Source organism: Talpa europaea (genome assembly GCF_964194135.1).
Source record: "Talpa europaea genome assembly, chromosome: 12".
NCBI classification, from domain to species: Eukaryota; Metazoa; Chordata; class Mammalia; order Eulipotyphla; family Talpidae; genus Talpa; species Talpa europaea.
The window spans coordinates 15,332,597-15,358,922 of record NC_140079.1 but is presented as its reverse complement, the minus strand read 5'-3'; the positions used below and the strand labels follow the sequence as shown (position 1 = coordinate 15,358,922).

The window sequence follows — 26,326 nt, the reverse complement described above, 5'->3', positions numbered from 1 at the left end:
GATGCTCGCTGCACCTGGACCCCTCCACACTCTGGACTGTACCTTATAATCATCTGCTCATGTGTCTGTGTCCCCTCAACTCAGTTTAAGGACCTTCGTATCCTCAGCATTAAGCAAGCACAGAGCAGGCATGCAATGGACCCAGAAAGAATGAATGGCCAGCTGTCTTGGTTCTTCTGATATTCACAGGCATGGGGATCATGAGGGACATGTCAACGCAGTGAGAACTCAGATGTGGTATGTGGGGCGGCAGTGGTGCCTCACTCCCCTCCACCTCTAGCCCCCCATCTGCCAAGGGCCGTCGCGTCTCCCTTCAGAATAGACATTTTTAGGCTAATAACATTAAGTTCTGTCTGGTTTCTCTAGACCCAAGCAGGTTTTTCCAGTACAGCAAGGTAGGTACTCCTTCCTCACCCCCAGAGGTCCATCCGTCTCTAAATGCCAGGCTGGACTTGTAGTCTGTCACCCAGTCACCTTCTGACGAAAGATAACAGCCAAAATCGAGCCCCCGTGGACTTCAACATGAATTCAGCAGCCTGGTGAGGAGGGACAAGCAGAGGACGGTCGACCCGCCTTCCGTCTGGGCACAAGGCCAGCTGCAACAGGACTCAAATCAAACAACAAATGTTCCAGTTCACCCCCCAGTGCTGCAGGGAACTAATCAGCACCCAGAACAGGGACAGTTTTGCATTTGTCCCCACCCACCCAATAGACTAGAGATGCAGCTTCTACAGGTGCAGTGAGTTCTTGGAGGAGGGGGGCAGGGAGAGGAAGGACGGGGGAGTCCTTCACTGTCCTCAGAGCACAGCGGGCCCATGGGAAGGCTTACTAGGGCCGTCAGCAAGGGTGGTAACAAATAGAAACCACAGTCTCACCCTGGTCCTCATGGATACTCCGACACTCCTACCCTGGCTCCTCTATTTAAAGGTTTCCTGCCGCACAAAGTCCTTGTATTTATAGTTTGGGCCCCAGGGGAGGGTACTGGCCACTGAGTCCAGGCCCTGCCTCTGACTAGCCTAGAAGGAGTAGCCAAGCTTTCTGAAATTGGATTGAGGGATGATGCTTGAATTTTATGGCCACCATCTATTAACTTCTAAGATTTACGATTTTAACTAATTTTAATTCAACTTTATGACCCAAAACTGTAAAAGCAAAGGGCACACGTACATACGCACACTCAACCAAAGCAGCTATCAGCATGGAGATGATTCAATCGCTCTCAGGAACATTCTTTCCAACTCCAGAAGTTCTTAGCAGTGTCTACCCTAAGCTTCTCTTCATTTTTTTTAAACTCTTTGCCACTGCTGTAAGGTAAACTGCAAAGGAATTCTTTCTTGCATGCTGTACTTTTTTCTCTAAAATTCTATTCCCTTCCCGAACTCAGCTGTCAGTGTTGAGGTGAAATCACTATCGTCCACCAGAGAGACAGTGCAATGGGACACCATGTTTTTCCTTCCTGAGTTGGTAAGAGCCATTTCTGAGAGGGAGCTTTTGGTGAGCAGGGGCCTGTGAGCCTTCTCAACCATCCCTCAGAATGAGGCGCATGAGCCTCACCCTCCATCAAAGGAGAGAGCAGAGAAGGAAGAAACAGTGGAAACTCAGGGCCACTCAGGAGATGTCAGTTGGCAACTCTAAAGCAAGTTCTTTCACTAGAGGCAGCCAGCTCAGGTGCAGACTGAGTTATGAGTCCTTTGTGCTAAACAACTACTGGTTATCTGGTAAGTCATAAAGGATCATTCATAAAATTAGATTCACCACTTGTTTTTATAGCTCTCATTAAGGAACATAAAAGACCTTTTTTTTTTAGGCATTTTGGTGCTGAATTATAAATTTGATTGGCTGGACAGAGTTAACTTCATAGACCCATATATTCCTCTATCAAAAAGGCAACTCCAGACCAGGAGACAGAAAGAGGGGATATGCCCCTCCCCCCACACGCCAGGTCCCTGGGCCAACTGAGTGGTCTCTTTATGGTCCTCGCTTTCCCTATCACTCATGTATTTCTCTTCTGCTTTGGGAAAGGAAATGGATTTTGAAATGGGGGTGCAGTAAGAAATAGCATCAAATCTTTGAGAAGATACAGAATGGCTCTTCAGCCTTAGTTTACTCTAGAGATAAGTAACCCCAAGGCCGCTGAAAGGGTTAAATGCAACATAAATAATATGCCCACCTAAGTCCCTGGTACCTGGTCAGTACACAGAAAAGCTATTTATCAACATCATTTTCCTAAAAATCAAAATGAAGTTCAACCCCACCTCCCCCATAAAATTCTTCCTGGTGATGTCATCAGCATTTACAGACCATCTGCTGAGTCCTAGGCCCTTCCGTTAGGTCTTAGGGAGGGAGAGATAGGGATGGAGAGAGTGAGGGCCCAGAGCCCTCACTATGGACCCAACACTGTCCTTGTTAACATATTCTTCCTCTAAATTCTTTCTATACACCACCCAGGCTGGCATCTGATTACACTGACCTCCTGCTGCTCTCTGACTGATTTACATGTATCTGTATATATAGAGCTTCTTGGTAAATTTATATAAGTATCATGGGAAGAGGCAACATGTGCACTGGCATCAGAAAACTCTCGGTCCCAACCCACTTCTGAAACCGAAAGGAGTAGTGTGGCAAAGCCATTCAAATATGAACTCCGCAGTCATCCACTGAGATGCAAATCCAGCTAGGCCACTCACTACCGCTGTGTGACCTCAGGCAAGTCACCTAACTCCTCTGTGCCTATTTCATCCTCCGTAAAACCGGGCTAATAATGAGACCTACCTCACAGGAATTTTAGGTGGACCTGAGAAGATCAGTGTTTAAGATACCTAGTATGACCTTACATGGGGCAATTGTTCAATAAGATTTAGCTATAATGGGCTAGCAGAGACACACCCCAGGGAAAGCTGTTCATGTCTTCCTCGTCTGGAAATAAGACCGTGCACCTTGAAAAGTTGACATAAGACCCGAATAAAATGATCTAAGTAAAGCAGTGCATGACACTCAGTAAATTCACTCAGAACTCTCTCGTGAGCAAGAAAGAGATCTTATACAATTTTAGTGTCTTTTTCACAGTCCTGCCCCATAGGTACAAATTAGCAGGCACTAATTTAACTCAAATGAAAATGAAGGAAACAGAAAGGAATGAGGATTTCTACAGCGATTCTTTAGAAAACAATTCTTTGCCTTGCATATTTTAAAGGGGGAGGGCAAAATCAGGAATATGGGGAACATGAATTTCATGTAGCTTCCACAAATTACTAACTCTGAGCAAGTAAGGTCTCCACTTGGTTTCCACCTTTGTTGGCTGAGCTGAAAGCATCCGGGGACTCTACTGGGGTATCACCCTCCCCAGCCCAGGCCACAGGGGAGCAGGATTGGAGAATGAGCTGCCCCAGCACTGGACGGCCCCCATGTGGGTGGACAGAGAGACAGCTCCCCTGCAGGCCACCCCTGAGCTCCAGAAAGGGGAATGGAGCTAACTGTTCAGAAGGACATCTACTCGGTCAGCATGATAAAAATTTTGGTGAAGGAGGGCTGCTATTTTCTACCAAGCAGAGCACACAGAGTCCTCTCGCTGCACATTTTTAGGAAAGGGACACAGAGCCATTCCCCTGGAGCAGGAGGGTACAGGCTGTTTGCTCAGAGGCAGGGGCAAGAGCTGGGTGGTCCCTCCGGGGCCCTGCAGTCCAAGGAACTTAGGAGTATGATCCCCGAGCCTCAAATATCCAGGATTTAAAAGCAATAATAACACCACATTATCTTAACCTGGCATCCTAAATTTCGGGAGTCAACCCAGGGTGCTCGCGGGGCTACCAGAGGGAGGGTCAGGAGGGTCAAGGAGACGGATTTCAGCACCGAGTTCTGCAACCCGACGCGCCATGTGACACCGGCTAAGTCTCGTCACCTGCTGGACTCGGCTTCCCGAGAGACAACAAGACAAAGTTGGAGCAGAGGGAGCGAAGGCCCTCTTAAGTCTGCAAGGCCATGTTCCAGCAGAAGGGTGACCTCTTCCCTTCCTGCTTTCTGAAGAAGGGGCCGCACGAGCGAGTGGAAGGGACGGGGAACTCTGAAGATGGCCGGGGAGGGAGAGCAACACAACAAAAACCCTTCCTTCCTTTCTTTTTTTGAAAGTCACTCCCAGCTTCTTGGGACACAAAAGTATCTGTTAAGGTAAGTTAAACCTTCTCAAGATGAATTTTCCTGCTACTTTTAATTAAAAGTTCTTTAGAATTAAAAGGACACTATTCAGAAAAGGTTGAAAAAAATTTCATTGACACTCCCCCCCACCCCTCCCCCTTTTCCCAAGGAAAAGAAAAAGCTGTTTTGTGCACAGCTCGCCCGGCCGCACTGTACAAAAGGAGGTGGATTGGCGGCAAGACATACGAGATGACCCTTTGACCCCGAACCGCTGACAAGTCCTCAATGGCATAAATACCAGATAATCAATCACATGCCAGGAGGGCGAGTCCCCCTGCCCTCGCCCCGGCGTTGGGGTTTATGAGAGATACACTGTAAATAGACACTGGCTTCTTAAGAGAGGCCCCCTCGGCATTCCAGGGGCCAGCCGTAATCCCAGGCCTGGCCAGATCCTTGACCATCTCGTTTTACAGCTTTCATCGCGAGCTTATAAAGGCCTGCCCCCTCCTCTCCCCACCCACACCCTGCTAGTTGGACTTCTGGTATGAAATGAAGCCCATGCGTTCCCCCAAAACCGCCCATCCAAGAGGGGACTCTAGAAACGACCGCAGAAAGCCAGGAATGAGACGGAACAGGATGTGGAGCAGGTCACCAATAAAACCCCAATATGGTGGGGACTGGCAGGAAGGGTCCAGGAGTGATCCAGGACCTGGGGAGGTGAGGAAGACTCAATAATGAGGACACTGGTGGCAACGATAACCACAGTAATCAGCAGTTAAGTTTCCAAACACTTAGTAAGTGCCATATACTTGTCTAAGTACAACATATGCACCCTATTATTTACCCTCAAAAATAACTAGGAGGCAGGCACGACTATTACTATGCCCATTTTATAGAGGAGAACGCAGGGGCTCGGAGTTCAAATGCCCAAGCCCACAGTGACTCAACAGCAGGGAAGATGGACCTAGGCCCAGATACTCCTCCACACCACCCCCCAAGTCTATGGATTTCTGCCTGGAAGGAGAAGATGTTGGAAATCAATCTTTCAGATCAACCAGTACTTTGAAGCCAGGTTGAAGGCAGCTTTAAAGAAAGTTCTGATAAGTGAGCGTCTAAATAACACTATTTCGTGTGAATAGAGTCAATTCTCTAAGACTGTCCAACCAGGCTGGTTTCAGAGAAGCCCACACATCCTGAAGCCACCGTGGGGCAGGGTTCTAATTCCCACCCCTTAACCCACCTTGGTCCCGGGAGCTCGGGCGGCTAAGGCTAGGCCTGTGTCTCCAGGCAACAGTGGTCTGCTGGACCTTTGCTCTTGCTCCCAAGAAGTTTACCAAGATTCTAAACTAGCCCCAGCAAACAGGGGGCAGGGCGAGAAAGACAGAGTCTCTTGGTAACTAATTTTGATAATGCTTTTGTGTCGAGGTCAAAGGTTAAATATGGCCACACTAATCCCCTTCTTCCAGAATTAAAGCACAAGGGAGATTTTTCTGTAGCTTAGCAAGAGGGCTTTTTCTCTTTGCTGGAGCAACGGCACTAACCAAGCCACTGAATGAGGACGCTTGGCTGTGGAGACACATTCTTGCGTTCATTTGGACAGAACATCCTAGATCCTGGCTGTGCCCTAAGAGTTATTTATTATTAAGACCGAGGCGAAAGGAATGCAAAGTGGCACTTAAAAAATGTAAGAGTCTCTCTGTCCTACCCCACCCCCTTCAAAATAGTGCTTCCTGCCCTGCCCTGCCCTAGAAAAGGAGAAGGGAGAGAAACTGCTTGGGAACCCACACTCAGGAGCTATGAGCATCACAACACAGGACGGCAGACTCGAGCAGAAGAGAAATCCACTGATCAAACTGTACCATTTGCTCCCCAGAGTGCCAACAGCTTCTATAGGTTTTCTTTCATTGAAGCTTCACGGCATGTCTATTAGGTAACTAGGGTTTTTTTGTTTGTTTTACCCCATTCTATCAATAGGGAAACTGAACTTCTAAATGGGCAAGTGGTTTGCCCAAAGTCTGGCTCCCAATCAGTAGCAATTTTAGGGCTAGAGCAGCCTTTGTAACTGTGATTGCAGGGGCGCACAGACAGGCCTCCTTCAGGAAGACTTCTGAGGCACCTCTGACTCACCTGAGACCCACTGCAAGAATTCAGGCTGGAATAGTGTCTTCGGGCCCCAGTTTCCAAAGCTCACCCCTGGAGAGGGGGTGCTTCTGAACTGCAGAGAGGGAAGAGTGAGCTTGGAAGCTGCCTGGGATGGGGGAGGCCCTGGAATTGAGGATTCCTCCTCTCATCTCACTGTGACCAGGAGCTAATTTTCCTCCTCCTTGTTCACCACCACCCCCTCTTCCTGGGTTGGAGAAACATTCACCATCCCAAAGCAGAGAGGGTAGCTCCCGAGGGAGGCAGTGGCCTTGCAAAAAAAATGATTGTCCCAGTGTCAACAACCTGCTGCTTCCCAGAGCCTCAGGGTCAGAGGCCAGGACTGAGCACAATGGCCTGCTGGAGCTGAAGGGTCCAGAGAGAGGGGCCTCCAGGGGGTCTCTGGAATGCAGGAGGCTCTGAATCCAGGCACCGGGATCTCCTGTCTTGCCCTTTTATATCCTTCCTCCCTCCACAAATCCCAGACACCACTAGCCTCAGAAACAGGCGAGCAAAGGGGATTAGAAACAGCCACATCCACACGCATATACACAAAGGTTTATTCCCAAGGCTCTGCAAGCAAGTCATTTACCATCCCTACAATGTAAGTTCACCCTAAAGCAGAAGAAATGAGGGTGAGAAAAAAGCATCCTCTCCAGCCTCCAGGCCTCCCCTGCCGCTGCCCCATTAGGTCCAGGCTCAGGTCCCTCCTGCTCCCAGGCATGCTATGGGGACTGGCCCCTGCACAGTCCTCTTCCTGCCTGTGAGCCCCTGGGAGCAGGCTGGGAGGCTGTCTTTGGATGCTGGCACCCTTGCCCAAGGCAGGTGCTCAAATCACATCTTCACAGTGAGGAAAGAGTGATAGTTTGGGGAATGTCTTCCTTCTGAATCTTACCCCATACTAGAAGCTACAGATCTGGAATGGCTGGCATGTGGGGTCTGTCTCATTGACCCTTCCAGCTCACATTCAGTCAAACATCCTAGCATCCTTTCCAGAATCTACTCCTAACTGCTGCCCACCACGTGACACTGAATACTTAATTACTGAATGGATCAGCGTGCTTCTTTATTGTCTTCTCCGTAATTCAAAATATATGGTAATGCTAGCCGGCGTGCACTCCATACAGCGTTCACTGCACTGGCGAGGGAGAACGCGGTAGGGATGTAGCAGAGGCCCCCAGCGGAAGACAGCTGTTGGAGGCAGGGCAGAGGGTCCAAGAATTTGTACTGGCATAAAGGTACCTGAAGCCAAAGCTCCCAAAGATCTGGAGGAAATGTCACAATTAAAACCATACTTCAAATTCTAACTGTGCTTACAAGGCAAGTATGGCATTACAGTTTTTCAGATTAAGACTCCGAGATTTGAGAGGGTTCGGTGACCTGTTCAAGGCCGGACAGCTAGCAAGTGAAGAACCAAAATCTGAACTCAGGATGGAAGAGTCGCCATTTTTGCTTCCCACCAGGAAGCTCGCCGGACTGGTTTTAGTTAACACACAACCGATATTTATTAAATAACACAGTACAGGGTCCAGGGATCCAAGGATGGTTCAGATACCACCCCTACCTCGTATAGCAGCAAGACAGCCAAGCGCTGCCCTGGGCATGTCCACGGAACAGGGGCTGCAAGGAGGAAGCACATTTCACTGCCTAGTGGGGGGGGGGAGGGGTGTGGCAGAAAAGGACGCTGTCTTGTCTGCTTGGCCTATTACCAGAAACAATGGTGACCAGCTCTAACCCTGCAAACAATCATTTCTCATGGCTCCGGAGGCTGGCTGACGGAGTGGAGAGTCCAGCACCCCTCGGTCCTCAGTGAGGGATCTCTTGCTGGTTTACAGAAGACTGTCTTCGAGCCATGTCCTCCCATGGTAGGAAGAGCTGTAGCCTCTCCCTCTGCTCCTCTGGACACTAACCCTACCAGGGGACCGCATGACCTCATGCTCAAAGGCCCCACCTCCAAATACCATCGCCTTGGCAGTGAGGGCTTCAATAGATAGATGAACTGAGGTAAGGGTGAGTGGGGGGCAAACCTTCAGTGCATTATGGACACAAGTGGGCTGAGAAGAAATAGGTTGGGCAGACACAAGCATGGGAGTTAGGGAAGACACATCAAAAAGAAAAATAGCAGGGACAGTGCATGGTTCAGAATAAGCACCTTGCAGGGTGTAGCTTGAGGCACTTTATGGACCAGGCCATGGAGTTTGACTCCAGGCTATCCAGAAGTTCTCCATCCAGACTGCGCATGGCAATCCCCTGGGGAGCTTTAAAAATTACCCACGTGAGGGCCTCCACGTGGCGAAGCTGGTTAAGCGCAGCGCTGCGAAGCTGTCCACAGCCTCTGCAGCGTGGGTTTGATTTCCAGCCAGCCAGGGAGATACCCACATGGCACGACAAACCTGTCTTGCCTGCTGCTCCCCTCAGCAGTGTATTTCATCAGTCTGCCTGTTCTGTTACCGGTCTGTCTTTGGTGGATCCTCACCCTCCCGCACATCTGGTATGTACCCCAGTTCTTGTGTACACAAATATATAAATCTTAAAAAAAAAATACCCATATCTGGGTCCCCTGCCAGAGACTTGATTCAGCTCATTCAGGGTGGGAGCCTGTGCCGGATTTTTTCTAAAGCTCTCTCAAATGATTTTCATGTGTAGCTGGGGTAAGGAGATATTTTGAAGGGCTCGGGAATTCGGAGACAAAGGGGTGCTGCACACCACCACTTTGGGGTCTTAAATAAGAAGCCTGTCACCTGGGGTCCCCTCTCAGTCTTCAGACCAACAAGATGCAGCCCCACTAATCGTGCACCCTTGGGGATCAGGCAATGGATCCTGTGTGGGAACATCATGTGCAGGAACTATGGGTTTCTGGCCACAGCAGACAGGAATTTACCCAGACAAATGGATGAGAGACACTACGAACACCAGGCCCAGGCCCAGGACACATGTCATGTCCAATGGCCTTGTATGTTGAATTATCTTTCTAGAAGTGTCTGCGTTCTCCTTCCTTGCTCCCGTTAGCTTTCTGAAGGCAGGATTTAGGCCTGATAGTTCTGTTTCAGTGTGCAGAACAGTCCAGCTGGCAGGCAAGCCCAGATGAGGAACCCCAGGCCCCTCAGCTCCATGCTGCTCCAGTGCCGATGGCCAAGGAGTGGAACTGCTTACAGGAGATTTCCAGGAAAGGGGAAAGTGATTATTATCTAGGGGCGGCCAAGTTGAGGGGATCCTGGGAGACAGGACAAGTGGTCCCAGGTCAGAATGCCTGGGTTCAGCCACAGTGTCTAATTTGCTGTGTGAGTCTGGGCAAATCACTGAACTTCTCTGAGACTTAAGATCACCCTCCCAAAGTCCTTTGGTCGAGTTCTGAAGTCTAGGAACCTACAAATGTTAAATTCTAGATCTCAAGCTGGCCTCTCCCAATCTGAATTCACAGCTCTGGGTCTAGTAAATGGAAAGGTACTTCCAAGCTCTACTTTGAGAAGGTGGGGGCTGTAGTACTGCCCTATTTGGATGAGGCAAAGCCTCTCTGATAGCAGCCACGTACCCTACTGTCATCCACGAGCGTAAGCTGGGGATCCCAGAAGCATGCCAGGTAATTGAAGTCAGGGGACCCAGCGAGGTCAGTGGCCAAGACCTCATGTTCTGGGCCACCTCTCTGAAGACAGGCGACCCCAAGTCATTTCTAAGTAGAAAACACTTGGTGCTCATTTATTTGTCAAAAAAACCTCAAGTGTATTTCCCCAAGACGAAAAGTCAGAGTCACTCCAGGGCCCAAGGGGCAGCTTTCAGATGCAAAGTCTCCCCCTTTTCAATTCCTGTAACTAAAATGAATATGGAAAAGATAATTACCTTTAAAACATACTTAATACTTGAACACATTATCTCCACCTGCAGAAAAAGAATGTTATCTGATGGGATCTTCCCCATAAGCTTAATCAAATTGCTATCTTAAAACTCTCTGGAGTCCTGTGAAACAGTAATAGAAAATCCGAGGCTGAGGCTGGAAGCATTTATATTTGTTTGGTGGAGGGGAATGCGCATCCCGTCTGACAATGGGCACTTAGAGACAAAGTCATTTCCAATCTGTAATGGATCTTCTCCTGGTGGGGGTGGGGAACACCTCCTCTGACCCAAACCTGCAATCCCTCCATAAGTACCTTATCCTAGGGCTCAGAGAAGGAAATATCACAAGAAAAGCCTTTTACCCAACACCTGTTTGGGGCTCTCCTCCTAAAGGAAATCTTCCCTCGTTGGGCCTGGAACACTTAACATATGGAAATGCTTAACTTGCTACTTAACTCTGGGTTTTTACCTGGCAAATAAATCGATGCCTGTATTTTCCGAGGTCTGCCCAGTCCCCAGGCCATTCGTTAAGTTAGGAGAGGAGGTAAATTATCTGCCCAGATCCTGCCCAGGGCCAGCGGCCATTTGCAAGGCTGGAGAAAACCAAAGGGAAACAACTTGTAAGAAGATCGAATGTGGGGCCTGGCGATGCCCCAGCATCTCAAGCTTGCCGGCTATGGCCAAGTAAACAGCTGCTGCAAAAGCGCCTGGGCGGACAAGTTTATCTTGTTGACAGAAGAAGATAGGTGAGAGGTGATAAAAGGCTGCCTCCGTGTTAGTCATTTTTGCCTGCCAGCCCCAGAAGGCCCTTCAGATTTAGGGTTTCATCCCCACTCCCAAAGCATGGAGGGCACAGAGGGTGCCCAAGACACAAGGCTCACGGGGCCGACAGAAAAACATGAATGGGGTAGAAGAGAATACGAGGAAACCATCCACATTTTAGATCACAAAGATAGTGATATGTTGGCATCCAAGAAATAAATTACAAAACAGTACACACAGCATGCCACGACCCTGTTTTGTTTAAAAGAAAACCAGGACAAGATGGTGGGAACGCAGAAGACAGGTTTCTTTGTTGATATGTATTTTCTGATTTCCCCACTCAAAGCACGTATTAGTTGTAAGATTCTTTATTAAAATGGGCCGCCTGGGTTCTAAGGCTCCACGTCTTGCGAGAGGGATTCCTCCCAGGCAAGACAGGGGATAGCTTTTCTTCTCTCTCTCTCTCTCTGAAATGTCCTATCATGCAGCAGTTAGAAGGGATTCAACTGATGTTGTAAAAAACCAACAAAATATACCTGGAAGTTTTTTTTTTTTTTTTTAAACAGAGATGAGGTTCAAAATCACAGCTCGCACCCTTTTAAAGTGACGTTCAGTGGTTGTCCACCCATCACCACCACTATTTAATCCCAGCACATTTTCATCACCCCCAGAACAAACACCATATGCACCAGTTATTGTAACAGGGTGGTCCCCAGGAAAGGGGGAGGTTCCCTGCCCCACCCAAGGGAGGGTGGAGCTGAGCAGGAAGAGGAGAAGCTGCAGAAGAGACTGAGGAAGGAAGCAGGATGGAGCCAGGAGACCTGGAGGAGGCACATGGAGCCTAGAGACACGTGAAGAAACTGCGCTTGTCTTGTGGTCGTGGACTGGGTGACACAGATGTGGGTGAGACCCGTGGGGAGGTGACCATGGCAGCTTTTATCTTGATGTTGATTTTGCTCTTTTCCTTCCGGGCTTGTCCGGTTGTTTGTGACCCTTTTCTGTGGGTCCCCACTGGAAGATGCTTAAGACTTGTGGCAGGCTTTGGGGCCTTGCTCTGGGCCGATCCCATATGGATGGACTTTTACCCACGAGGGGACAGGTAACTTTGGGTGCTTCATTTAGAAACTAGACTCTTTGCCTTACCTGTGTTGTTTCCTAGTTTTATTAAAGTTCCTTCCCATTAAAGTCTCCTATGTTTTGTGTTGATGCGGCGGATGGCAGAACCCATTTAGAATAGGCAGGTTTGCGGGGTTTGGGCTACCCCTCTCCCTGTCCTATAACACACCCATCACCACCACTATTTAATCCCAGCACATTTTCATCACCCCCAGAACAAACACCAGTTATCACTCCCCATACTCTCCTCCTTCCACTCCCTGGCAATTACTAATCTGTTCTCGGTTTCTACACATTTACTTATTCTCAACATAAATGGAATCATGCAATATGTATAGCCTCTTGTGCCTGGCTTTTTTCATGTTGGTCTGGACATTCATCCATGCTGCAGCATGAATCAGTACTCCACTCCTTTTTATGGCTGCATAATATTCCATATTTTATTTATCTGTTCATTGGTTGATGAACACTTAGGTTGTTTCTATTTTGGGGCGATTGTAAATGATGCTACTATGAACACTCATGCACTAGTTTTTGTGTAGATGTATGCTTTCAGTTCTCTTGGAGTGGAAGTTGATTTTTAAAGTCATCTCTTGTTATTACATTGTCGCTTGTCTCCAACATTAAAAAGAGAGACTATGTACAGGGAATTTAAATCTGAGACCTCCAACTACTTGAGATCCAAGTCACTGACAGTGCCTGTCCCTGTCTCATTCCAATCACACACATACTTTTATGACAACTCCTCTCTGCCTCTGCTCCAGGGCACCCCAACCCCTGCCCCATAGAACTCAACAGCCCCTGTCTTCCTCTAAGCAAAAGTCTGTGCTGAAGCACATGAAATATTCAAGCTGCTTTTCTAAATATATACATTATTTAACCTACAGTCTATAAAATATTTACATTGTTTGTCCCTCTCACCCCCCCCCATATCTGCATTATTTACAGTATAATCAGGGAAACATTAACCCTTGTCTTTTGACTCCTGCATTTTTTCTCAATTCCTAGTGTCACCGGGTACACACAAGCTGAGCAAGGCACAACGGAGAGTTGTCGTGCCCAAGTCACAGAGCAGCAGGTTCTGGGATGCAGGGTGTAACACTCACCCAGGGCCAGAAGGAACTGCAGTCACACCTGCCCCCAACAGGACCAGGGGGCACGTATGGAAGAACTTCTGGGGGGGTGGTGCTTCTGAATGCCCAGTGCAATGCCCTCCTGCAGACAGCTGCTTCCAGAATCATCTGAGGACTGGACATTCGTGTCTACTTATCCCCAGACTGTCACCCTCTGGGTGCAAGTTCAGTGCTCGCTTCAGTGTCATGAAATTCTTTTGCTAGCCACCTGCCCTGTCAGGTCATGGTGGGCCCATGACCTGGGCCCCACAGGCAATGGAGGCACTGCCAGTCACATGATATACTCATTCCCCAGATTGCTCCCCAAACCCACTAACTTGTGCTTGTTGCCTTTTGTGTTTTTATGGTCCTCCATGAAAAGAATGAGACTCAAAGTTACTTTTCTTTGTTTAGAATGTGGCCTTCATTTTAAACAATTATATAAATGATACATGCTAATCAATAATAATATAAAAAGGAATAGTAATTATAATTCAGAAGCAGAGCAGAAAGTAAAACTCCCTTTGCCCTGTAGTCCCATTCTCTAAGGACTAGCATCATTAATGCATGTCCCTCTCACCCCCCCAATATCTGCAATATTCACAAGATGGGGATCTTCAGGGTGGCTTCTGTGATTTGCATTACATGGGCTCACACTACACAACCTGTTGTCTCTAACCAGCTTTATCACACAAAACATGGCGGACGTTTCTCCAGGTCAGGTGCTGGAACAAACAGATTCCTTACCTTTGGACATTTCGTTTGTTGTCAATGCTTTGTAATTACATCTAACGTTGCAATCAGCATCCTTAAGAGGAGCTAAAGAAATTGATCTTTGGAACACGAAGGTCAGAGCTGGGGGTGAGTGAAACACGGAAGGATTCTGAGCATCTGTTGCAGCATCTGGGGTGGCCAGCCTTGTAGACAGGCACCCTGGCCAGGTGGGGAGCAGCCTTTGCCACGTCTCTGCAGCACATCCCCTTAACTCAGACACCTCCCATGAAATGTCAAGAGTGTGAAGTCAACTCTTTCACCTGGTTGTTTAATTCAAGAGAGGTTTCCTCTTCCTCCTTTCCCCCCCACCTCCTGCTTTGGTACCTCTACTTACCCTGCTTCTGTTTTGAATCTCTAAAATAATGTGACAAGTTAATGATGGTACAATTATCTAAATGTTTAACAGACATGTTATCTAAGTGAGTCGGACTGAGATTCCATCCCGCTGACAATAAACATCAATGGTGGAGCAGAAAGCGATAGGCAAATTATAGCAAACCCTGCAATTTCAATGCTATTAAATTTGGAGGAATAACAGCCTTGAGGCCTGTAAACTCTGAATAAAATAGGCCCTTGTGTTTGTCCAACTATTAAATCAAAATGCTACCAACATCCTAGAAAAAAACAAGGCGATTTATGACTTTTCAAGTTTCAGTTACACATCGGTTTTTATTAACTCCTTTCTGTTATCGGGCTGTGGTGGTGCCATAGAAAGGCGGAGAGCAGCCCAGGAGGGCAGTGGGGTGAAGGGATAAAGGGGAAGCAGGGGCAGCTGGGAGTAAGGAGAGGTGTCCCTGAGACTGGTATAAGGACCACGCTGAAAGGGAGGAGCAACTCCGAATAGCAGGGATGGGGGAGTGTCCCCAAGGGCCCTTCACACTCACCTGAGGGTCCTAAACTTGAATCCCAGGCCTTCCACTGCTCAGGACATTATGTAAACCTCTAGGAAGCCTGCGAGTTCCCTCAGTGGTGTTAGGAAGACTATACTAGGTAATATATCACCAGCGGTGACGCCAGGCACAGAACACATCTTGAACAATAGTCTTCAAGGTCAAATTCTATCTTCGCCAAATTTTTAGCACAGTTTTCAAAAAGCAACATTTCTTCACTTTTAATCTCTTCTGCAGACATGGTATGCACTTCATAAATATCAATTGAACACGCTCCTAACTGACGTGAAAGACACATGTGACCCGGTGTGGGGGTCGGAGAAGCTTGGACATGGAGCGGCCCTCGTCATGAGCAGCTACCCCGTCAGGCAGGTTCTACAGTCGTCACTGGGTGAAGTGCTTTACATGTATTATTTGACTCAGTCCTTTCAACTGAGTATATATTATCAATCACCATTTACAAGTGTGAAAAGCAAGGCTGGGAAAAAAATGTGGGCCATCAATATCAGATCGGAATGTCAGGCTGCGCTTAGAATCACAGGACCTCCCCCCAAAGAACAATTTTTCTTGCCTCATTCCCACACCCGACATTCTGAGGCAGAAAAACAAAGCCATTTGTCCCATGCCATAAAGCAAGGCTGAGACACAGCCAGGATAAGAACTCAGCTCTCCTTTCTCCTAACTCTTTGTGGCTTCCAAAGACCACGCTGCCCCCCACAAAGACCATCACGGTGTTTGTCATAATTTCTACCACAGTGGGGGGTTGGTAAAAGTGGAGGTGGTCATGCTGAAATCTGGGCCTAGAGGCAGCATTAAATGCCTGGCACAAACTGGACATTCAAGATGCCCACTATTGAGTGCATGAGCTTCAACCTTCTTCGGACCCAAACGTGACCCCGATCAAGGTTCCTCCTCCAATGCCATGAGAGCCCAGCACCACCAGTAACCCCTTCCAGAGCTGCCCAGAGCAGCAGGGCTCCACATACAAAAGTACCGGGGAGGGGCAGAGGACACAGGGTGGTGGAGGCGGATATGCATCATTATGCATTTGTGCAAACCCACAGAAGGTGCAGCCTCAAGAGTGAACGGTACTGTCAACTAGGGGCTCGGTGTGATAATGATGTGTCAACGGGAGGTCACCAGCGTAACAAATGTCCTGTTCTGGCTACTGATGTTGATGGTGAGGGAGACACTGCATGGGTGGGGGTGGGGGGGATGGAAAATCTACTTTTTCCACTCTGTTTTTCTGTAAACCTAATACTGCTCTAAAAATAAATTGAATTAATTTCAAAAAAAAAAAAAAAGCATTGAGAGTCCCCTCCAGAAGGTGGCTAGAAGGACCCAGGGTGCCACTAGGGTGAAGAGTACGGAAGAATGGCATGTCTGGGCCAGCCAGCGACAGCTGGGGTGTCCCTCCCTGCTGCACCACAAGCAGATCCAACAGAGCCGAGAGTCCTGTGCTTGGAAAATAAAACTCTATATTAGGCCTTGAGCATGCCTTTATAGTAACAGCATGAAATGAGGTCAAGAGTAAGTCTATGCTGGTGCAGTGACTGTACAAACAGCAGCACATGACTCCCTCCCAAAGTGCCTCTGACGTCCTGCGGCCTTTCCCGTACTTGCGCTTTCTCATGTTCAATTCCTTGGCACGCCGTGTGAAATGCTATACAAATCACCCCTGATATTTATAAAAGTCAAATGTTATTATGCTTTCAATGGGGAGGTCACGCCAACCTGCATGGAGCCCACATGTCCATCCCATGACCCCTGCCCTGACGTCCCCATGCCCTCTACCTCGCGTGGGGTTGAGGCTGGCACTGTTTTTCCCCCAAGTGAAGGGTGTAGGTTGATTTGGTGGTTTCTTCCCTTCTCCCCACCTCCCGCCACTGCCCCTGTTCCTTCTGGGACCTGGCACCAGGAGGCTGCCCTTTGGAGGAGGATCCAGAACAGTTGTCCTGCTTAGGACAGGGGCCGGCCACCCTGCTGTCGGTCCTCAGTGCCCAGTGCTGCCCCTGTGCTCAGTCCAGGATGGGGCGAGCCTGGCAGTCACCCTGATGGCAGGAGTGTTGCTGTTCCCTTTTAAATCCTCTGCCCTGCTTGCTGCTCCTGCCACCCCTCCATGGTGATCCACCATACAAAATCCTCCAAGCAAGGACTTTACTTTCTACCTTGAAGAAGAAAGACCATTCCTGAAGCTTTTTCCAAGCATCCTAAGTGAGAGAGGGGCCCTTGTTAGCAGGTAGCAACAGCACCAAGGTTGGCGGTAGAGGTCAGCTTCTTCAAAGTGTGTGTGTGTGTGTGTGTGTGTGTGTGTGTTGTGAGTGTCTGTCCGTCTTCCTGCTCCTCCCTCCCACAGAGTGCAGAGGGGAGACCTCAAGGCATGCTCCCTCCAAGACCTCCCTGCTAGAAAGGGAGGGCAGAGCTTGAGGCACGGCTGTCCTCAGCCACAAGGTGGGTTAGCTGTTTCTGGACTGGGGGCCTTCTTGCCGCCACTCAGAGTGGTTGAGACCCAGCATCTCAACATTTGTATCTGCTTGAGTGGCTTCCTCTGTGACAAAGGAATGCGGAAACTAAGCAACTTTTTCTAGGCCAGTAAAAGAAAGTCCTTATTTTGTAGTCAGAATGCAGAGAGCCTTGGGCTGGAAGAACGCTCATTCTAGTTTGGCTTGTTTATTCTTAACTGACCCCCCTTTCTCAAAGATGGGTCTCTGGGCCCTTGTTCTCCAAGCTGAACAGACAAGATCCACGCACTGGCCTTTTGCACCCCCATGGGATGGGGAGCTCTGGGGTACAGGAGTTCTGCTCTCTTAACTTTGCTAGGTCTCAGTTTTTCTCTAGCAAAGAATGGCAGGGTGGGGGGTAATGTATGTTTTAGGACTGTAGTGAGAACTTAATAAAATGGTCGTTCCAAAGTGCCCTTCACTGTCACCTTCCAGAAGACAGGGACCAAGTTTTGCTTACCATGATCTATTAGGTTCACGAAGCTCCTTGCACATAGTAGGTGCTTTAAGATTCAGGGGATAAGCGAGTGTGGGTTTGATGGGACACAGCAGCTGCAGGGATACTGTGACCTGCCACAAACTCAGGTAACTAACTGGCAGAACTGGGTCAGGTTGGGGGCAAGGGGAAGGAGCTTCAGCCCCTTCAAGGATGTCACCCTCTGTGGTCCCAGAATTCCTAAGCCAAGGGGAGACGCTGTCTCGCCTAGGATGGCCCAAGGATGGATCACATGGAGGAGGCGGGAGCTCAAAGACTCAGGTTCCTGATTAAAGTAGGCATGGGCCAGGACACCTGCAGGAAACTCAGGACCCTGAGCTTCGAGGGTACCAGCCACAAGACCTACTCTAGGATGTGCCAAGGTGCGCCTGCTTAACGCTGATCCCACTCCTGTCGCTTGCCTGGAGCAGGCTTCTAAGTCATCTCTTCAGATATTGGTAGGTGGCGGTCCCCAGGTAGCTTTGGATATTCTGGACACCAGGGTCTTACATAAAAGCTACCAAATCTGCCCTGTGCATTCTGCATTTCCCTTGTCTGGTCCCGCCTCTCCAATTGCACTTAGGGGGCCCCAGGAACTGTGAGCTCAGCGGACATGCTGGGGCTATCCTGGAGGATGCAGCCGTTGGGGATTCTGGAAGATTCCACCTCCATCTTGGCGAAGTAGCTGAAGCTGTTCCTATTCCTTCACACCGTTACCATCCACTTGGCCCTTCTCCCCTTGCCTCCCAGGGAATGAGTGTTTCCAAGGCCCCTGATGAAGACCATGCGGGTGCAATGATAGTAACCACCAACCATCACCTACCAAGTTTGCTCTTTGCAAGCCGATGCTGGGTGCTTTACAAAGATCATCAAATCAAACTCTCACAATGCCCCTTACACATCATTATCACCTTCATGTTATAAAGGAGGAAACTGAGGCTTTCAGAAATGAAGCAACCTGGCAAGATCATAAAACTTGGAAGTGATGGAACTGGGATTTCAATCTAGATAGTTGGACACCGTTTCCCAAGTTCTGGGTTGCTATACACCAACTACCTTGTACTTGGCACTTGACTTCCTGCTCTACAGGGTCCCTCTTCCCAGAAGTATGCAAGACAGACAAACCTGAGCCACCTTATTAGGGCCCAAACTAGTGAGTACAGCCCGCTGGACATCCCCTATTCTCTCCCCTGCCCTCAGGCAAATCCATTCTCCCCAGGGATCTACTTGGCGGATCCTTGGGCTCTCAGAGTCTCTCTGGCCTGACCACACAGACCAGTGCTGGCCCTACATCTCCATGCCCAGATCATAAGCCAGGGAAAGTTCTGCATTTTCTGCATATGGATTAAGAGTTGAAGGATCCTACAGGTCATTCCCAAGGCCTCCTCACTGAGGTCTCTTCCTTCCCTCTCCCCGAAGACGCTCTCAACACCCCCTCTTTGAGTTCAGCCGTCTCCCCTGCCCTCTAATTAACACCACCCCATTCCCTCTGTGGCCCCAGGCCTGTTCAAGCCCAAAATGGGGATGTACAGTGGCTTGAACAACATTATGATTTGTAAAACCCACTCCTAATTAGTTTGACTTTGAATAAAGAGGGTAATTATTTTTAAATTTATTAACTGCTGCCTGGCCGGAGAAGTTTCCAGATCAAATGACATGGAGAAGCTATTTCTGTTCAGTGATGCAGCAATTTATATTACTGATCGGTCATTAAAACCTCTGGCACAAAACCACTTGTGTTTCCTGAGCCAAGATAGTGTCCATGTGTCAAATTTCAAACCCAGAGTATAAATTAAGCTATTAATGGTATTTATCAGTTTATCTGGACTTAAAGAATGACTTACTAATTTAAGACATTCCTGATATAGAACCCAAGTAGAGCGCTGGCGTGCTGGTGAGTGTGTACGTGCGTGTATGTGTGTTTTCTCACTTTTTATTTTACTGAACAGTGTAAAAAAAATTCTGATGTGTAAATGAAGTACAAGCATCTCAGGGAGCTGCAGAGCTGTTAATTCCTCACTGCTCTGCAACCCAAACATTTTGGAAGCAGCCGTGTTTTGCAATATGTATTTGTCATAATATAAAAGGTGTAAAGTGATCTCTGTTTATCTCCTCAAAGTCTTCGCTGTACCAAAACAGAAAACTGAAGTGTGACAACAGAGCTGAGCCCGGCCCAGCTAACCAGAAGTGTGGCTTCCCAGCCCGCCGACTTGAGCCCTGAAGAACTTATGGTGGGGGAGGTGGTGAGGAGGGGCAAGGAGAGGTCACACCACTAGGGTAGAAATCCAGGCCATGTGGGGTCAAAGGGGTGAGATGTGATGATGTATTTGGCTGAAATGGAATTGGAATTTGTGCGGAATTCATGACTTGGTTTTAAGAATACCAGCAGGACACCGTAACTACCCATGGGATGTAGCTCTGTCACTCTCCACCTGGCTGGGACTCCCAGACCAGACTGTCCCAACACAGTTGTCGCTTATCCCAGGAGGGAGACGTGGACATCAGGGTGTGGAGAGATCTTACTGAAGCAGGTCACAGGAACCCAACAGAGCAATGCCCATGACAGGGCCATGAGCTAAAGGATCTCTGAACAGGCTCCCCTAAGTGGGCCAGCCACATCCCGAGGACACCAGGAGGTCCATGTGCAGGCAGCTGGGGCAGTGGAAAGAGCATTCCAGATGGAACTAGGTCAAGTTCCAGCTCTCTGCTCCTAGTACATGGCTTCTAGGCCTCTATTCTTTCATCTGTTAAATGGGTATGAAAAACCCATTTAGCTTTATAAACTAGGGGGTGAGAACTTTCATAGGGGCATCACCATGCTGACACCCTCCCCAGGTCTCCATGCCTTCCCCCCACCCTTTTCCCCTGTGAACTCTCCAGATACCTGGCACCCCACTTGGCTTTTCTCAGTCCAATACATTTAGTGTGAACTTTCAGCATGTCTTATAATTAGGCCTCTCCCTTCCTCCTTAGCCCCCTGTCTTAGAGCAGAGATGGCAAACAGATTTCAAGATGTGCTTTTTCATTCGTTATTAGAGGAGTCTGAGGATCTATCTGGGCTCTGCAGGAAATAGCGCTGTAAGTGATAAGCAAGCTCCCTTACGTGCTAGGAAGAGCCCCCTCCATGCCAAGCCTACTTGGAGGGTGAGGCTGTCGCTGCATCTGTCCTTGCTGAGCATGGTGACTGGCGAGTGCTCTGCACAGCTGGGGAGCTTGCCCCCCCCCCAGCTCCTCCCAGGTGGGGAAGGAGCCTTGCTCAAAGCATCCACCTAGTCTGCCATTTTAATTTGGATCCACTTTTTCTACTCCTCTCCCTTATCTAGAGCTCCATTTACTCAACCTGTAGACAAAGCAAAAGTCAGGCCGTGTGGGCTAACTCGGAATGCTGTTAATGCCGCTGGATCATATACATAAAAATGATAAAATGACCAATTCTATGTTACAAGGAGGATGAGTGGTGTATTCCTGTTTCAGGTGGGGAGACCTGGGCAGAAAAGATGAGCAGCATGCCAAGGTTATTCACCTACGAGAGCATAGTTAGAACCCCATTCTAGTTCCCCTTCAAACTCCAGCTCTCTCCAATCACATTTGAAGCGATGCTTTTCTGGAAAGTGTCAACTACTTTCAAGCTGTCAGCGACTTAACATCTCCAGAAAGGCAGCTAAGACATCTTTGACTTTCAAAGCTGCCTCAAAACCCAGACTCTAAAAACAGGTTGGAATGTCATTAATGCCCCTGAGTCATATACATAAAAATGGTAAAATGACAAATTTTATGTCATATATGTTTTACCACAATTAAAAAAATTAAGTGTAACATACCGGAAACCACTAGATTGTGCACATTAAACAGGTGAATGGAACAATGTATGAATTATACCTCAAAAAAGTTGTCTGGGAGGAAAAAAAGGACAGGGTATGTGACTGTGTTAGTTGCTATTGCAACCCCCAGGTGCCAGGTACACAGAAGGTGCTCAATAAGTGTGTGGGGTAGGCTTGCCAACAACCCCCCATCTGCTGACCCCTCATGGACTCACCTCTCCTCTCAGCCCTGGCACAGGGGCAGCTTGCTCCCTGGTGCTGCAAATTAACCTGGATGCCTGAATTAAGCTGCTTGGCAAGCTGGCTCACAGCTCGCTCCTCAGCCCCACACTGGAATTCTCAGTAGGATTCTTGGCCACCTGTGGTGATGGTCAATGAGAAATGGGCTGGACTCTGGGTCCTCCCCTGGATAGTCATTTCTGGGACCCGGGGCAAAATCACCTAACCGAGTCACCTTCTCTAAAACCAAGCAGGTAGACGCTGACCACATTATGGCTCACCCAGAACGCTCCCCTCCCACTACCACAGGCCAGGGTAGCTCCAGGGCAAAGGTCATGATCCTAGGGTTAGGAGATGTGCTTCCCACTGAGACAAGGCAGATTTCTCAAGGTAAAAGGACGAGGAGATACTGATGACAACAACTATCATCACAGCAGTTGACTGGCCTCCATTCTTCCATCCCAGTCTCCTGTGCACTGTGCTAGCTTGTCTCCAAGATGGAGGCCACCAGTTCCTCCTCCCCCGTCTGTGTGTGTCACACCCCTTCATAAGGGGAGTCTCGTCTTCTGCCCTTGAATCTGGGGCTGACCCATGACTATTCTGACCAATAAAGTCAGGCAGAAAGAGAGCTATTTCAGCTGGCAGTGTCTGTTTCCTAACTCTTGGGGCTCTGAGTTGTCCTGAAAGTAGTTCGGCTACTCTGCTGTACAGAAGCAAGAGAAAAAGATTGTGAGTCAAGACATGTGAGCAAGGAATCATTGTGAACACCCAGTCAAGTCCAGTCTGCAGATGATTCCACCCAGCCACTACCACACTGCAACCACAGAGACCTCAAGCGAGAACCTCCTGGCTGAGCCCAGTCAACCCACAGCACTGTCACGGATAATAACATGATTTGCTGAAGTGCCACAGCAGTTGCTGATTGACACCCTCCTCCAGATCAGCTCAACACAGGAATCACTCACTTTTAAACACATCAAGTCATGTCATTCTCCCATGCAAAGCTCTCCAACAGACTCTTCGTTCCCCTTCTCTATACATGTTTGGGTGTGCACACATGTGTGTAGTGTTTGTGTGTGCAGCTTTACTGAGATATACTGCATGTACAATATAGTATCATCACCACACAATATACAGTTCATGATTTCGAAGTGTAGAGTTCAAGCATTTTTAATACATTCAAAGTTGTGAAACCACAGGCACAATCAATTTCAGAACCCATTAGCAGTCACTCCCCATTTCCCCCAACTTCCTCAGCTACTGGCACCTGCTAATTTACTTTTTGTATCTATAGATTTATCTATTGTGAATGTTTCATATAGACGGGATCACACGACACAATCTCTTGTGGCTGGCTTGTTTCACTGAGTACAATGTTTTCAGATTCTTCTATGTTGTAGAATGCACCATCCATCCCTTTTCATGACCCAGTAATATTCCATTGTATGGAATCACATTTTATCTGTGCATCAGTGGATGAATGTTGTTGGGTTGTCTCTATCTTTTGATTACTGTGAGTATGCTACTAACATTTTCAGCTGCAAAAATGGGTAGATGAATGTACATTTTGACTAGATGAATGTACATTTCCATCTCTCTGGGTGAGTATATCCCTAGGAGTGGGGCTGCCAGGAAGATGGTCAGGGAAGACCTGCAACTCTTTGAGGAGCTGTCAGACTATTTCTGAAATGGCTGTGCCCTTTTACATTCCGCCAACATTGTATCATTTTTGCATATCCTTGGAAATACTTCCTACTATGTATTTTTTACTACAGCCACATCCTAGTGGGTGTGTGCATCCTAGTGCCCTTCCCTGATGGCTCATGATTTCAAGCATCCTTTCATGTGTTCAGGACTAGCTGTTTTGGAGAAATTTCTATTCAGAACCTTTGCCTGTTTTTTTTTTTTTATTTTGGTTATTTGTATTTGTATTACTCAGTTATGAGTTTCTTATATCGTCTAGCTACAGGTCTCTTGTCACATGTGTGGCATACAAATACTTTATCATGCCCCTTCCACACTCAGAATAAAATCCAAATTCCTTACCAAGCTTGAGAAACTCACCTTATCTGTAACGTCATCTCCCACCTCTCTCTGCACCTGACTACCTACCCCCCGGCCCCCTGCCCTTCATGCTATTCCTGGAACTTGTCAAACTCAAGGGCTTTTGCAACCACTTCCTCTTGCCCAGACTTTCTTCTCCAAAGCCTTCAAGAAGCTCATTTCTTCATGTGGGGCTTTGCACGGTAACCTTCTCAGAGAGGCATTCCTGACCGTTTATCTAAAACTCCATTTCTCCCTATCACTCTCTACCCTTTACCCTGGCTTTATTTTTTCTTACCAGGACTAGTTCTGATATCATCCATGGATGTGCCTATACTGACTCCCTGCCAGAACCTCCTTCCCATGATCTTGCCTCACCTGTGACTAGATCTTGAGGCACCAACAGTGCCTGGCACACTTTGAACTGCAATAAATAGTTTTTAAATTAAATATACCCATTACTCTCTGTTGAATGCTGCAACAGCCAAACATTCCACAAAGCACTGCAAATGCAGCATCTTAATTGCCCAACACAACTCCGTGCTATGAGGGAGAGGCTAGCGGGACTCTACTTTCCTAACAGGTGAGGAATCTTAAACTAGGAGAGTTGAAGTAACTTACCCATGGTCTCAAATACAGCAAGAGGCAGAGCAGGATTACACCAGGCAGGCTAAGCCCTCCCGCTCCTGTCTCTGTTACCTGCCTCACTAAGTCCCTTTCCCTGCACCTCAGTGTCCTCATCAACAACTTGGGAGTAGCTCCTACCTTGCAGGGTTACTCCGAGATTGGCCAAGTGAGCTTAGTGCCTGCTACATGATGTGCTTTCAATACCATGAGGATGATGGCCACGATGATGATAGGGATGACACGACACTGATGCTGGGAAATCAGTGCTTTGAAATTCAAGAAAGCCCCACCGCGTTAGGTAACACCATTCAAGTGCATCCATGTGCGGAGGCTGCTTTCCTGCAGTGACTCAACTCTGGCAGAGGAACCCAGCCCACTGAGGCCACACAGGACTTCAGTGTTAGTCAGACAGGGTGCGAGAAGCTTCCTGAGCATCCACCATGGACAGGGTAGATGCGAGTATGTGCTTCTAAGACGAGAGCCCTGTCTCTGTGAAGGCCAGATCTCACTGGCCTGCTAGAGACAGACACCTTGGCCTAATTCAAAGCAGCTGTTTTTATGGGGCCAAGTCAGACTCATACATTCCAGCCCGGTGAGCCCCCCGGCAAGCCCAGCCTACTCATGTTTCCCCCAAGAGAGGCTGCTTATTGGGTGTGCAGGAAAGAGGGGCCCCCAAGATGCCACCTCCTGTACTGTCGTGGAGAAGGGGAGCAAAGTGAACTCACCGGTGTGGGTCTGCCTGTGCGTCTCCAAGGCATCCTCCTTCGAAAACTGGGCGCCACATTGATCACACACAAAGGCTTTGGCCCCCGCTGAAAGAAAGGGGAGGCAGTTACTACAGAGCCATGTTTCTTTGGGGAAGAAGAGGTCATGGGCCAAAATCACACAGGTGGGTATGGGGGTCAGGGGTGGGGCTGGACACCTGTGACTATCCAGGGGCCCCACAGATGGCCGGGACACTTCTCCAAGATGTGACCACACCCCGAGCTGAGCTCCAAATACCCGAGTCCCTCGGAGAGAAGAGGCAGCAAGACCAGAACAGCTGAGACAGAGATGGGGTCCAGGTGAGATACCCCACGAAGGGGGACGAATCTGAGGGGCTGTCTCCAGTGAGGGATGGAAAGGAGACAGTGAGGGGAAATAGGCCCTGAGCCTGCACTGCTCTTTGCAGGGAAGGGCAAGCGGCCGACCACCCTCTTCCTGGACACATCCCAACTCTGTGTTTTCAAAATTAAACTCACGACCTACCCCCATGACAGCCTGCACACCTGGCCACTTTCAATCCCTAGATGACTCCTCATGCCTTCAGGATAAAGGCCACACTCCTACCCGGGTCTCACAAAGCAGCTCCTGACGTGCTGACCTTCCCTGATGCATCCACCCCTCATGCCTCGCTCCTGTTCCCGACGTCAAGTCCCACTGAGCTGTGCTGGTTCCAAGCGGGGAGCCATGCATTTCTCGCTGCCTGGCCTCTGTGCATCCTCCTGCACCCCCTTCATCTCTGACACTCTTGCTCTCTGCTCCAGCTCCACAGAACTACTAATCCCGACTCACCACTTACACTCAGCTTCCCAAGCCCTCTGCCTGCATCTGGGGGAGGCAGCCCTCCCTAGGCCCCCACAGCTCCCTGAATATTCCAGCCGTACCTCACCAGCTTTCTTCTAAAGGCCTGTGGCCCTAGTCTCCCCTCCCCCATACCGTGAAAGCTCCCCAAGGGAGGGTGCACATCACCTCACGCACAGCCATATCTGCCTGACCCCCAGAGGAACCCTACTACTTACTGTACACATATTTGTGGCATAAACAAAATCTATTTAATGCAATTCAATTTGATAAATGTTCTGTGAACCATTATTTATACAAGGCTCGAAACAACAATGTCACC

General features: G+C 48.6%; 1 protein-coding gene across 2 annotated transcripts in view; it reads right to left on the bottom strand.

The window, feature by feature from the left end:
- The window catches only part of ZBTB16 (zinc finger and BTB domain containing 16), a gene marked incomplete at its 5' end in the record, with an annotated part of 171,129 nt that overhangs the window by 29,825 nt on the left and 114,978 nt on the right, over positions 1 to 26,326 (bottom strand). Inside the window, one exon of one of the 2 annotated variants that reach the window (XM_084249063.1) lies at positions 25,167 to 25,253. The exons of the other annotated variant lie outside the window; for it this stretch is intronic. Coding sequence (XP_084105189.1) covers positions 25,167 to 25,253 — 87 coding nt within the window. The remainder of the gene's footprint in view (positions 1 to 25,166; positions 25,254 to 26,326) is intronic. 2 annotated transcript variants of the gene reach the window in all.